At 42.2% G+C, this 13,951-nt stretch overlaps 2 protein-coding genes across 7 annotated transcripts in view; both read right to left on the bottom strand.

The window, feature by feature from the left end:
• Positions 1-1,820, bottom strand: part of etv1 (ETS variant transcription factor 1) — a 23,360-nt gene extending 21,540 nt beyond the window's left edge. For 2 of the 5 annotated variants that reach the window (XM_031867534.1, XM_031867532.1), the window contains exons 1-2: positions 760-1,711; positions 386-433 (exon numbers count right to left, since the gene is read on the bottom strand). In XM_031867534.1, the coding sequence (XP_031723394.1) occupies positions 386-433; positions 760-907 (196 nt within the window). In that variant the 5' untranslated portion in view covers positions 908-1,711. The other 3 variants (XM_031867535.1, XM_031867536.1, XM_031867533.1) reach the window with 3 other exon arrangements.
• A 4,974-nt stretch (positions 1,821-6,794) lies between these two features.
• The window catches only part of dgkb (diacylglycerol kinase, beta), a 64,550-nt gene continuing 57,393 nt past the window's right edge, over positions 6,795-13,951 (bottom strand). For both annotated transcript variants that reach the window (XM_031867531.1, XM_031867530.1), the window contains 3 exons: positions 10,022-10,142; positions 9,600-9,660; positions 6,795-7,266 (listed from right to left, as the gene is read on the bottom strand). In XM_031867531.1, coding sequence (XP_031723391.1) covers positions 7,159-7,266; positions 9,600-9,660; positions 10,022-10,142 — 290 coding nt within the window. In that variant the 3' untranslated portion in view covers positions 6,795-7,158. The remainder of the gene's footprint in view (positions 7,267-9,599; positions 9,661-10,021; positions 10,143-13,951) is intronic.

The raw sequence follows: 13,951 nt of genomic DNA on the forward strand, positions 1-13,951 counted from the left end.
GGGAGGGAGAGCAGATGAGACAGTGAAAGAGAGAGAGAGCTGGTAGGCTCCAGCAGAGCTCTGGTGGAGGTGGAGGTGGTGGAGGCGGCGGCTGGCGTGCAGCGCGTTAGCTCCTGCCAAAAGCAGAAGAGACAGTGAGCGTCGGAGAGCCTTCTCCTGGTAATTTGTGATGACACTCTCTGGGTAGAGCCTCCTCTGTCTCCCTCAAGACCCCTCGCTCACAGTCTCTAATGTATGCATGACACACAAGGTGCCTCTTCCACACAGGCTTTTAATTGGACTGCGACGCTAGGCTTGTAACTCCAGGCAGCTCCCCCCCCCCCTTCCCTCCCCACAACCCATCTCTCCTCCTTATTTTTTTTTGCTCGAGATTTAAAATACTCACCTTCTGCCAGCCAAGTCTCCTGCAGCTGACTGAGGTCCTGGAAGAGCTCTGGAGGGAAGAAGCAGAGAACAAGGCTTGAAGGCATTAAAAAAAAACCAAAAAAAACAATCAAAGCCCTGGAGGAGCATCAGAAACGACCGACTTCATTACCGCGGACTGATCTGCCGTCAGAGCCCTTTTGGAGCTCAGTGGGCACGTGTGCAGCTAATAACAAGTCAATTTGTGTCTCTGACCACTGACAGAGGCTTGTGAGAATCATCACAGGCCGCTGTGTTGTAATTGAGATTCTGTAGTTAGCAGCGCAGGTGGCCACAAACCAATTGAATTTTGCTAAATGTTTAGGAGCCGTGAAATTAACTTCTCCCTCTGCCTACCTTCGGTGTCCAGAGCCAGGTCGGACTTAATGAATTTTCTCTTTCTGTCATTTGCTGGCCTCTCGCAGCTCGTTGTATTTCCTAGTGGCTTCTGCAACAAAACAACAACAAAATAGGAGACACAAATCAATTTATTCTTTTCCATCATTGGAGCAGTGATTCTGTTGTTGGCTGCAGTGCACGTGGAACTGATAGAGCCTCAATGAGCCACTCATTTGATGCCTCACACACACACACACACACACACACACACTTCCAAAGCCATGCAAAGAGACCTCGTCAGATATAATTAGCAAGTTGTAACACGGTGCATGACCAATAACGCGGTGTGTATAGTAGTGGGCACCTTGTTTAGCGGTTGATCTTTGATTATTAGATGAAACTTAAATGGTCCCTGAGGGAGAAATGAGTCTTGGCAGCAGCAGGAAGAAAGACAGAGATGAGATCAGAACCAATAGAAAAGTATTAGAGAGAAGAACAGACGTTTGGAACAAGAAAAGATATTAAAGATGATGTGAGAGGTCTGCATTTGTTCCCAAGTTTCTTGTTTTTTTTTGGTCAACTCACTTTGGAGTTACAGTAAGGCACTTGCTGGTCGTGAAATCTATCCATTCTGCGCCGCTGTGGCTTTTAATTGACGAGCGATCTGCAGAGTCCCCAGAGTCTCCAGTCCGGTCCCCCTTCAAAAGAACCGAGATGGATGGAAAGCAGAAAGAAAGAGGACATGAATGAACGTCTCATTCTTAAGGCACAGTTCAGTTCAGGCACCTCTTGCCGGCGATTTTAAGACGGGAAATGACCGACAACACCTCCGGCGATGCTGTAAAGTTAAGTTGACAAGCTGCAAATTTCGTGCGTAAACGAGGCGACGAGCTGGGCTGCAGGGCGCGCCGAAATGTTTTACACGATAGAATAAACTTATGAAGCAAAGGAAGTGTGTGGAAAAAACAACAACTACCATGCAACTTACCCAGAGACCTCGCTTTTCATCCGCGCGCGGAGTGCCACGGAGCGGCTGAACGATCCTCACAGTCCCGCTGCTGCCTGCGCTTCTCTCCGCGCCGCTCACTGTGTTGCTTTCTAGCGGCTTGGCATCGCCTCCCGGGGCCTCCCATGGAAACAAGCCGCACTCCGCTTCCTATTGGTTGTCAATGTCTTTCACTGGATCAGATTGCTGGCAGTCAATCACGCACGGCTGCGGGCGGTAAAGCACCGGAGAAACATGATAGTATGACAGTAAAAAAAAAAACAGCAGAAAAAGAAAGCCTGGACTCTGTAGTTATTTTAATAGAAGAAATTATGCACCAAACGTCAGCATCATTTGTCATGTTTTTACAAACATGCAAACTGCACTTGCACGCACACGCGCACACACATACACACATACACACACACACACACACACACCCTCCCCTCTCACACACACACTCCTTTCCCGGTCAAGTTTGTGTCCATGGTAACTGTGTTTTGAAGAGTCTCCAGAGGGACTTGCTTTAAGCGCCAGCTCTTCGCTCTCCTGTAAAGGATACATTGTGGGGACCCGCAGAAGTTACTGACCTGGAAGTAAAGCTCAGGTCACCGGGCAGAACTAAGGACAGCTTCACCAAAAATGAAACACTGCAGCTTACTAACGCACACGCGCACACACACACACCACACACACACACACACACATGGCCGATGAATAGCAGGGAACACAGACTGTATATAGAGGCAGGGAAATGTCCTAACCTAAAGTCTGAAGCTGGTGTAGTGCTGAACGTTCTCATCATGCCATTTATCTATAGCTTCCTGGTTTAGTTGCAATGATGCAGTTATTCACATAACGTTACGGTGAATGCAGAAAAGTAAAATACTGAAAGAGGAGGCAGAATTATCTTGCTTACCCTTTGCTAGTCTTTAAGACAAAACTGGCTCGCTAATAAATAATGAACTTTACTCACTTAATGTTGTCATTCTGACTTACCTTGCTCCTTTCTGACCTTACAAAGTGTGTGAGAGTGTCATGCATTCTAAATTTCACTGGAGTAAAAACATCAAAATATACTGAAAGTGCAAAAAGTAAAAGTAATGCGGAATGGCCAATTTCAGAATATGAATTGGTTTATAATAATCAATGCATTAATATAAATGTGGAGCTAATTTGAACTACTTCACATACTTCATTTGACTGGGTAGCTTGTAAATGTTCTCAGGGATCAATACATCTTAATCCATAAGAATACATTATTTGTTGAGTATATTTTGAATAATAATCTGAATCTGAAGTAACTGATTACATTTTTTAAATACTGAAATCTAGTGGAGTACAAGTATAAGTAAATGGAAATACTCGTAAAAATGTACACGTACCTCAAATGTGTCCTTATATACTGTACTTGAGTGAAGTTCCCAACCCTGGTGAGTGTGTATGTCCGGTTTGAAACTGTCAATAAGTCTTAAAATGAGATTTTTGTTCTGTCATTTGTTGTCGGTGTTACAGGTAAAGCCCTTTGACACTGTGTTGTGTTGGGCTACATAAATAAAATGGCTTTTTTCGTGGCTTTAAGAAATTTCCACAGCTCAAAATTATAATAATATAAAGTGTGACTATCAACATTTTGATACGTCTGCGCTTTATCAAACGTTATCTTATAGTGAGCAGGTTTTAGGAGAGAGATTAACAGGGCAAAATATAAAAAAAACAACTTTATTTAATGTCTCTTGACTTTTGCTTTTTAAAATCTCCACTGTTCAGCAGGTAACAAATTCTAACTACCATATTATTTTATTCCACAATAAAGTTCTAAAGGGGCATTTGTTCTTCAAAGTAAAGTATTGTGGTATTTTGACCATATTCCAAGCTGAATTGGCACCTGATCCTGACCTTTCTATTAAAATTAAAGCAGCGTATCATTTCACAACAGATAAAACAACGTTTATTGATGGCACGTCTAATGGAGGAAAGTAAATGGGCAGATTGTAAAGTTACGTTTCCTATTACAGCCAGGAAGAAGCTTGATTTGTTTTGTAACTGTAGTGGCTAAGTTGTGATTTATAACGATGTGTTTCTACAGTACAACAATCAACACCGGTTTCCCCTCATACTGGTGCAGGACAGATCTAGGATAAACCCACGGCAGGGAACTTTACCATTGCATTAAGCACTTGACTGAAAGTCGGACATATCGGAAGTCAGCAGTGGTCACGCTGATGCCATCTTGGATCCACGCAGGGTTCCATTACCAGGCAGGTGAAGTGGATGTGACCTGATATACTGTGTCACTCCTGCTGAACCCCCCCCGAGGACGAAGAAACGCAGTTCAAGTGCAGGCGTCCACCCGTCTGACACCGAGACACGCAGTAAACAAAGTGCCACTCCACAGTAGGACAGAGAGATGTCTTTTGGTCTAAGGACACGGCTGGTGCTCCAGTCTCATACGGCCCTACACTAGGTTCCTTGAATTATCTTTTGTTTTTGTTAAGAAATCAGTATCTTGCTATTTTTTGGTACGTATTTGGTACAAATTGTAAAAACCAAAAAGAGTATAAAGTGTTCTCTGCATAGATTTAAGTGTGCGGGTATCTATTCTACCAGTTTGAGCTTTTTTGATACTTCCGGCACCTTATTTAAGATAAAGATGAAGCCGTGGTTATCCTGCATAACCAAAAAGAGGAAATTGTATGTATTGATATAGCAACTCATACATAAGTATTATTTGAAGGGGGTTTGCATATTTGGTAACAACTAACAATGTTGTAACAGGTAATTTGATTGAAAAAATATATGTATAGGTGGGCACTAATAGAGTCAACATTGTTAACAATTGCTTAGTCCTAAATTAAAAATGATTCAAACACATAATTTGTTATTCTGATTTTTTTTGTAATTGAAATCCCTGGGAAATGTACTGAGGTTACAGTCATTTTCCATCATCACAACTGATTAATGAAAATGAGATAACATTTCTTCATGCAGTACAGTTATTGACAGCGTGGGCTCCATGGTAACATTGCCCTAACAGTTGAACGGACGCAGTGGGGGGCGGGGCTTAGTGAAGGGTCAATTAGCTTTCATGAGCTACAGTTAAAAAGTTAAATCATGAGCTACAGTTGCAAAGCCAATTTGTTAGCTACGCTATATCGAGTTAGCTGTCATAAGCTGCTGTTAGGCAGGTAATTTGTTAGCTACAGTTAGGGGATTACCGTAGCTTTCTCTCTCCTTCTCTGATTTGCATCATGAACACAGGACTGAGTTTGTTAGCGCTGCAAATAACGTGTTGGAATATCATGCACACAAAGTAACACCTAGTGAGAATCAGTGTTCATGTTGGTAAACTGGGCAAAGTAGCAAGCTAACCCTTAAAGCTAGGGTAGGCAATTTATTTCAGAAGCATTTCAGAAATTCTCCTTACTCAGACTCAATACATCGGTATTGGCTGTTGCAGCCCCCCCCGCTCTCACATGCACGTTTATGTGGAGTAGTTGTGGAGGGAGGCCTGAAGGGCGGGGCTCTGGATATTCTCCAAAGTTACATACCCCAGCTTTAACAACGTGAAACGTTAACGGTACAAAGCCATCTACGTAAGCTCAGGGCGGACAAAGGTCAACGTACAAAACACACCACAACACTCTGTCAAACAACAAAAGCATTTTTTTTAATTAATATTTTCATCATCACTTTTCCCAGTCAACATTGGCAGGCAGAATTTGTTTTTAGGCAGAACAACATGGTGTGAGTTCTAGAGTGAAAGCAGTAAGCGGAAAAAATAAATAAAAACTGTGTACAAAAATACAACCTCACTGTACAAACGCAGCACCTTAAAAAGCAAAGAGATGGGAGACTCGTCAGATCCGTCTCCTCTGGGGTATGGCACTTTAAGCAAACATTCGAGACTAAGGAGTGCAATTTAGTTAAACACAACACATTTACCAAGTGTGTGTCCCGCTGGTAGGTCACTAAGAAATCCCCCAAAATGTGTCTTTGGTGGGACTGAATATAAATAAATACTATTTAAATGCAGAAATGTACTGAATCACTACCATTACCATCCAGAATAATGCCATTTGAATGTATAGAGGAGACTTTTATGAAATAAACACTTTAAATGAAAGGAAATCTGCCAAAGTGGCATTATTAATTCATTTATAGACGCCATGTGCACGCGTCAGTGGCTGTAAAATGCTTCTGAAAACTGTAATTATTGGATGGGACTGATTTTCAGTATGTCTTCTTTAAATCAAGCTCGTACATATATATATGTCGATAGTCATTTTGTTTTTTGACCGTAAATGGTCAATGCACGCTTTATGCGCAGCGGACTGTAAACACTCAACCGTAGACATCAGAGCAAATCAATGACCACTCAAACTGCGTCTTGTGAATATCCAACGATACAGTCACTGTATCAACATACAATCTGAATGAACACGAGACGTTTTTTTCTGCTGCTGTTTCACTGTTTTTCACTTTAAAAGTACCCGAGTACCTGTTCAGAAAAAATACAGGATCTCATAAAAATGCAGCCATCTTATAAAGAATGATATGGTTAAACCGAGCAGCACTGATGACGTAGATTCAGAAAAACGATAAATTTCCACAAGTGTCAAAACAGATCTTGGTCACTCATGCGACAGAAAGTGTGCACACAGTTGGTAAAACTGTCTGGAAAATCTCTCGTGCGACGTAAAACAAAGAGTGTCATGCATTTTTCATGAAGATCAATAATCATTCCTAATCTTTCCACTGACGGAGCAGCGACACAGCAGATCAAAACATGACACGGATGACTTGCAGGAACCATTAAAAAGAAAGCAAAAGTGATTCTCTGTCTTTTCACTACTTGAAGCCATTCACGAGTGAAGCGCTGAAGAAATGCTGAGCAAACGTACCAAACACTTGGGAAAGATCAGCTGAAAGCTCCAGATATGTCAGCTTCAACAGCGGCAACCTCTTTCACTGTCCATCATGCATCATAGGGTATGCAAATGCAAAAACTGTTAAAAAACCATCAATAGCAGCAAAATATGAATAAATAAATAAATACATCATATCACAAAAACACATTCATCTGTGTTTTTTTTTTTCTCCACGTGGCACAGATCACAACAGCAAAAATAAAAACAGACTATTGGAAAATTGGACCTCCCGAAATAGCTTCAGTATTTTTGGAGCTAAACTACTCTACACACTGTAGGTCGAAGCGCCGGTCCTAAACACACCTCGTTCCGCTTTAAATAAGGGCTTCTCAGTGACGTCTCCACGCTGCCGGCGATACACACTGAACCTACAGTTTGCTACTTTGCTCTGGGCTGTCAACAGGCATCAAAGACCCCCCTTCACTAACGGGCCGAGTGACGATCAACTTGTGGGCCGCTGCCCCACAGGTGCTTGTGAGGATTCAAAAGGTCTTGAACCCGTCAATCTTTGCCCTCAGTGCGCGTTCGCCTGATGACGGAGGAGAAGAAGCTTCGGCATTGCGGCAGTCCAATCAGCATGGGGGCCTGGTTCTTGTGGACGATCTCAATCTGGTGTCGGAGAGAAGCGAAGAAGCTGAGATTAAGTTGCTGCATTACGGTACAAAAAGAGTCTAAAGAGTGCATTAAACCAACCTCTGTCGGTCTGTCTGCTAGCTAGTGGTAGTAGCTAGCTAGGTAGCTAGCGCGCCCCTTCAATTACTTTGGGCATCTAAATGGTTACTTTCTCACCTGAAAAATTAACTACTTTTAAAAAAGCTTAAAAACTGTTTTTTGGGGAAGTAAAGGATGATAAGGTGGCAAAGCAAAGTAACAGCAATTCTGCTACAAAACTTCAGTAAGGAAAGGACGCAATGTGGAAGCGCCCAAATTCAAACAAAGCGTTTCATTTTACCCATTGGTATCTACCCACAGAACGTATTTCAGGCATGCATCCACAACAATGGGTCCATAAGGGTTCTTGTCAAATGGGGCCCGTTTGGTCCTTAATGTGACAAAACTTTGAGAATCCCTGGGGTTCATGTCTCTGAATTAATGGAAATATTATGCTGGATTATGATAAAGTAGTTCTTTATGGGTATAAAATCTGACAAGATCCTGTTTCCCAACAATGATGCCATTTCTGCTGAAGGTTGAAATTGTAGATCAATGGAACAACAAATATCAACCATCAAGGGTTTTCATATCAAGCACATAGTTCATTATACTGTTGCACTAAGAGTCTAAACGCAGTAATGAGGAGAGGAAATGCTACCATCTGCATTAAACGGGACCACGTTCACTTCAAAGGAAAGCTGCCATTTATTGTACTTGCACTCTGACTCAGTAGTAATTACCAGCTTTTGTCGGCTTTCTGCCATCATTAAACGTGATTGAGTTTGAGGTCTCTGATGTGCATTACAAAATACAAAAAAATTATAACATTTTTAAGGAAAACACTGGTCACATGAGGATCTAAAAGAATACCTGAAATACATTTGGAGGATAACCGAGCTCCGTTTTAAATATGCAACATCAAGCATTTATATAACGAGAGCCCCAGTTACAGAGCAATGCGGCTCTTCGAAATTAAAAACAATTAAATAAATTATCTATTTATTCCTCTCCCTCTTGCCATCAAAAATCAGCCAAACTAAGGAAACTAAGTGGGTTTTATATTTAATATTTGAAGTATTTTTTTTAAACCAGAATTTCAGTTTGCAGCAGGTTCTTAAGACCCAGTTATCAAAGAGACAGTGATACATGTCATGTGTCACTTCGAAATGCAAACGGTTGAACGGTGTTGAAAATGTTATGCACGCCAAGGAACCGAGACACATTTGCATAGTTGTTGTTGTTAATAATTAGTGGGTTAACATCCCATTTGAACTGTGGTGTTTTTATATGGATTTAAGAGGTCGACTGATTCAAATTCAGCTCCGACAATGAATAACTCGCCGTGGAAATCATTGCAGCACAATTATGGATCGTCAGATCCTAACTTTGCTGCGTGGAGTTGTGCCAGCAGACACAAGAGCACTTACAGGCTACTCGTTTTGTCATGCACTGTTTTTCTTTAGCTTTGCCTGAGCAATCCATATGTAAATCTCAGCAGCACTTCATCTGCAGCGGTGCTGTAATTAAAACTAAACACAACCCTAATCAACTAAAACTGAGGAATTTCATTTTCGAAAAATGAACAACTTGGACGGAGGGCAAACACTCGTCGGAGCACATGTTTGAGACGCAGACGGTAAGCAAATTAGGAGAAGGAAGACTTGCATCATAACATATTTGTGATAAATTACTGCACGAAGCAATGATCTATGGGACAAATGGAAAGAACAGATACGGCACCAGATGCCAAGTTTATCGCATCCGTCTTACTATAAAACTGCTCCTGAATGTGAGCAAAATCCAGCATTAACATCAAAACAATATAGTCAATTATAGTGCATTGCCCCATAGAACTAAAGTCATGTAAGTTAACATCAAGCCTTTAAATCATAAGACGTATATTAAAAACTCTGAAGTGATTGTCATGTCTGTAAAGGTTCTTTGCTGGAGGCCACACAGGTGATGTCAGTTATTCTGGCTGATTAGTCTTCTGCTGAGGTTAAAAAAAAAATAGTAATAAAATAATTAACTTCACCTGAGGTCACTAAACTTCACCTATGAAACAAATTACATTTGAAACGGCACAATTTTGCTGCTATTGCAATAATTCTGATGGAATAAATACCAGCTGAAAAACTAGTATTTTTGCTGCTAGTGAAGTATACTCAGTACACCCCCACATCGACACTACACGTGGCTACAAGTGTAACGATCACACTTGACTTGTGACGACGCACAACATGGAAGATGGGTGTCGTCAAAGATGCTAGAAACCTTTAATGACTTACCGTGCAGGGAGTCTGCATCCAAGGCTCCCCATCAATCTGCATGGGGAGGGATTTACTTGTTCTGCCAGTGAAGAAAACAATTAAACTTTGTGAAAAATAATAAAAACCTAAATTCTTAAAGTGTTGCACCAGGTAACTTAATGTTCAGCTAACAGGTAGTCCAATGCCGTCTAATATTTCAATGCCTAAATATGTAAGACAATCAATCGAGATAATTGCATTTGTTTTTATTAATTCTCTTGTTTCTTCACTTTGTTCAAAAATAACTTTAAATAGCCTTTATTATTATTATTATTAAACAGACTCCGGGCCAAAGGATTGTTGATTGTTACCTAATGCTAACAAATTCTAGCAAAGATGCCAACAAGAAAGACAACCAATCATGACTGAATAAGTGAGTCGCGGTCCAGCTGAACGCTGACCTGATGGTGACGGAGGAGCACTGTGCCAGGCGCCTCCCAGCGCTCTTCAGGCCGGTGTAGATCTGACCCATCTCCATGGCTCCTTCCAGCCCCACCACCTCCAGCAGCTGGTCAGACAGCTCTAAGACACAAAGGAACAGATCTGTAAATAAACGTGAAGTCAGATGAACCAGACCTGCAGCGGTCATGGAGGCAAAACTCGAGAACTAGCTGTGGTTACGTAACGGCTGCTGTTGTGGCCAAAATATGAAAAGGAAAAACGCCACAACATTTGTTCTGATTGATTGAAAGTCTTGAAATCTGGTGAGGACAAAGTTTGGGCAAGTATCTAACAGAACTACTTTGATATTTTTACATCAAATGAAAAATACACTTCTGTCCCTAGTCAAAGTCAGGTTTTAATTTCACATATAATCCTTGATATTAGGTTGAAATATACCAAATTGTGCTCCTTTAGGGGGCATAGGAGTACTATTTCTTCCAAAAATATAATTGCAGTAGCAGAAAGTAGCCCCATGTGCCCAAAGAATAGATATAGAATGATAAAAACTAAATTTTCAGCCAAATGGTTTGGCCAATTTTTGAATTTTCTCCAGATTTGTGCTGAGGAAAACCCAGAGATCACTTCCACAAAAGAGAATTACAAATTTCCATTGCAGGCTCAAATGGGTTAATATCTACAACCTAGAAAAATGAGAAAATTCTAGTACGCTTGTTACTGTAAGCAAGAATAGAGTGCCTTAAAAGTAAAATCATGTCGGTAGCTTTGCAGGGTTTCATACAGGTACATAATGCTACATAAATGTTGTTGATATCTGAAAACAGAGTTCCACAGTGAGGGAGAGGAGGAGTGAGGGATGAAGAGAATGCATGAAGAAAGTGAGGTTCAAATAAAAAGACGACGTGATGTTCCTTACTTCAGAAACATTTAACATTCACAGGGGGGAAAAGAAAGAAGAGAAAAGGCAACAAGAACAACAAGCTACAAACGAAACAGCTATTAATTAGATTGCACCGGCAATGCAGAGCAATCTTGTGATATTATAATTATTAATTCCTCTTCTGTTTTGCAGTTATGAGCATTGATTTTGCCCCAGCTGGAAGCCCAGTGTCACACCGGGCCCATCTGTTCCAGGGGCCCGCTCTGCCTCCGACTCTCCATCGACTCGTCCCTCCACAAATTAAGAAGCTGCTGCCTCGCTGCTGGGAGCACACAGACACTAATTGAAATCCAAGACCCACTTTTAGACACTCGGTGCGTGCGAGCGAAGTTAGCTCGCTGTCACCGACGCCGCTCCATCGCCGTCGTGTTTATCTTGAGCCGCGTGGGTTTCCTGAAGGAGTGTCGGGGGTAATGTTGCTGTTCTTGTGAGGTGTTGTCGCCGCCGCCGAGCTGTGGTGTTCAGCTGTCACCATGCTGATGGACACGCGTCCGTCCCTATCCTGTGAGTGCAGTGCTTTCCAGGGTCGGAGTGGAGGAGTGTGTGTACATGCCCAGCAGGTTGACCTGCTGACACTGGGCTTTAAAGCCCCCCATTGTGACTTCTCACGTTAACGCAAACGACTCACATGGGCCCATGCTGACACGCGTGATGGACCATGGCGATAAGGATTCCTTATTGCCCCGGGCTACAAAGATCCAGTATTCCCAAGAAAGACCATAGAGCCTCTCTGCTAAATAAAACAAGGTCAACCAGGTGTGTTCAACCAGATGTTTAATAAAAACACAACAACACATGTATGACCTGCATGTTTTGGGTAAAACCATTAATTTCGAGATGACCTGAGAATTTTTAAACCAATCCTGACAATACAACTATTATATTTGGGTCTAAAAATATTTGTGTAAGAGCTACCTGGACTCAAATAGAGTATGAGAACTGTGAGAACTGTTAGCTTAGCATAAAGTCTGGAAGCAAAGGGGGAAAATATGCCTACCAACACCTTTAAAGCTCAATACTAAACATGTCTAAAGTAGACAAAAAATAAACATAAAAGAAAGAAATAGTAGTCCACATAACCCCCTGAAAAACAACAAATTGTTATTTTGACTCCTCCGTTTGTAAATATGTCAAACTATTCCTGTTTGTCTTGTTTTAACCAAAACCTGAGACACCAAATATAAATGGGGAAAGAAATCTTATTTTAGCTCAACAAATTACAGACACATTTCAATAAGTGAAAGCCAGATTTCATATGATTTACTGGTGACTCTTCATTTTGAATCACCAACCATTATTTATTTTATTAGAGCTGCGAATGAAACCTGGAACAATAATCAAAAGGGGACTCTGCCAAATTTAGAAGAAAGCCATCATGTTTACTTCCTAGAGACAGACTGGGAGAGAAATGGAGTCACCTCACTGTTTACACAAGGATGATGAAATATTAACACACAAGCAGCCTGAGGCCAAATATAAACTCAAACACCCCCCCCTTACCCAACCTACAATCAACATTATGTGAAGTGTTGAAGGCGATATTTGACTGCGATAAACAAACAGGCAGTGAAGGTGACAACGCAGAGTAAGAGAGAGAGTCATGTGAGTGAGAGCCCATGTGGGAGATTCACAAAAGCAGCGCCGTGGCTTTAATCTCGGCAGTCACGTCTTCCCGTCAAGAGTGTGGGATAAGAAACGGCGTCCTTGTCACTGTCATACAACTAACTGTCGAGGCCGGTGGCTGCACAGTGACACAGGAGCAGCAGGGAGGGAGCAGAGCAGGACCAGCAGCCGATCAGCTGAAAGTAAAACTAAAGAGGAATGGCGGCGAGGACGAGGAGGAGGAGGGCGTGCGGAGGCCAATCCTCCAGTGAAAGCTTCATGGGGCTTGTCGTGGGGCATCAGTCCCAAGCATCAGCCCCTCCACCCACGCATGGACCCCCTCCCTTCTACCCCTTCCCCTGCAAAAACCTCAGTCCCATTCTAAATAATTCACTCCGCAGCCATTCCCTTCCACCTGAGGGGCTTGTCTCCTGGCGTCACCAGCGGGACGATTTAACAGCTCCCGAAAGGTCAGGTTTTTTTTTATCCTGCAGCCACCCTCCACCCACCCACCCATACACACACACACACACACACACACACACACGCACACACACACACAAACAGACACAAAATAATCCCAGCCAACAGTTTGATCCGTGCATCGTGCTCGGCGGTGCCCCCTCTGGGCTAATGCACTCCTGTGTTTACCTCTAAATACGTCGTTCTCTTGATCTGACAAGTAAGGCGGCTCACCTTGAGGGCACCTTCCACAAGGGCATCCATTCACACACACACACACACACACACACACACATCAATAAGCAGGCCCAAACATACAGAGACGTAGTGGCACACGAATACACACTCCCCGCTCACACTAAGTGCCTTTCCAGGTACAGACAGTAGCCCCCTTTTCGTTTTTTAATTCCCGCGGATTGATTTTTATTCAGGGATTAATGGAGTGTTCATTGTAGCAAAGTTGAGCTTTGAATTGATCAACTATCACCCTCACAGTCTGGGCCACACTGCACCTTCACCTAACACTCCCATGTGGGAAGTTACAAGCATCCCAGCATGCAGCAGCACTTGTAAAAAGATAGTCTGTTTTGTTTTGGTTGATAATATATATTTTTTCCACTTTCTTAAACTGCCTCACCGGCCCTGCTGTAATTAACAGTACTTTACAACACAGAACACCTTTTCTTTCATCAGGTACAGGTACATTAAATGCTGCTAATATATATTAGGGACTAATTATCCATATATTGACAGATTCTAACAAGCGTTTACTTTGAAGGTGCAACAGCTTCTGAAATCCAAAGGAAACAAAAAAAGGGAATCTCATCAGGAAAAACTAGATCACTAGACATGTTGTGACCAGTGAAGTCTCAAAAGGATCACGAGCAGCCATGTCTGGAAATCCCCACTGACTCGCCATGTTTCA

This window comes from Anarrhichthys ocellatus, unplaced genomic scaffold (genome assembly GCF_004355925.1).
Source record: "Anarrhichthys ocellatus isolate YVR2014 unplaced genomic scaffold, GSC_Weel_1.0 scaffold39, whole genome shotgun sequence".
In the NCBI taxonomy this organism is placed as follows: domain Eukaryota; kingdom Metazoa; phylum Chordata; class Actinopteri; order Perciformes; family Anarhichadidae; genus Anarrhichthys; species Anarrhichthys ocellatus.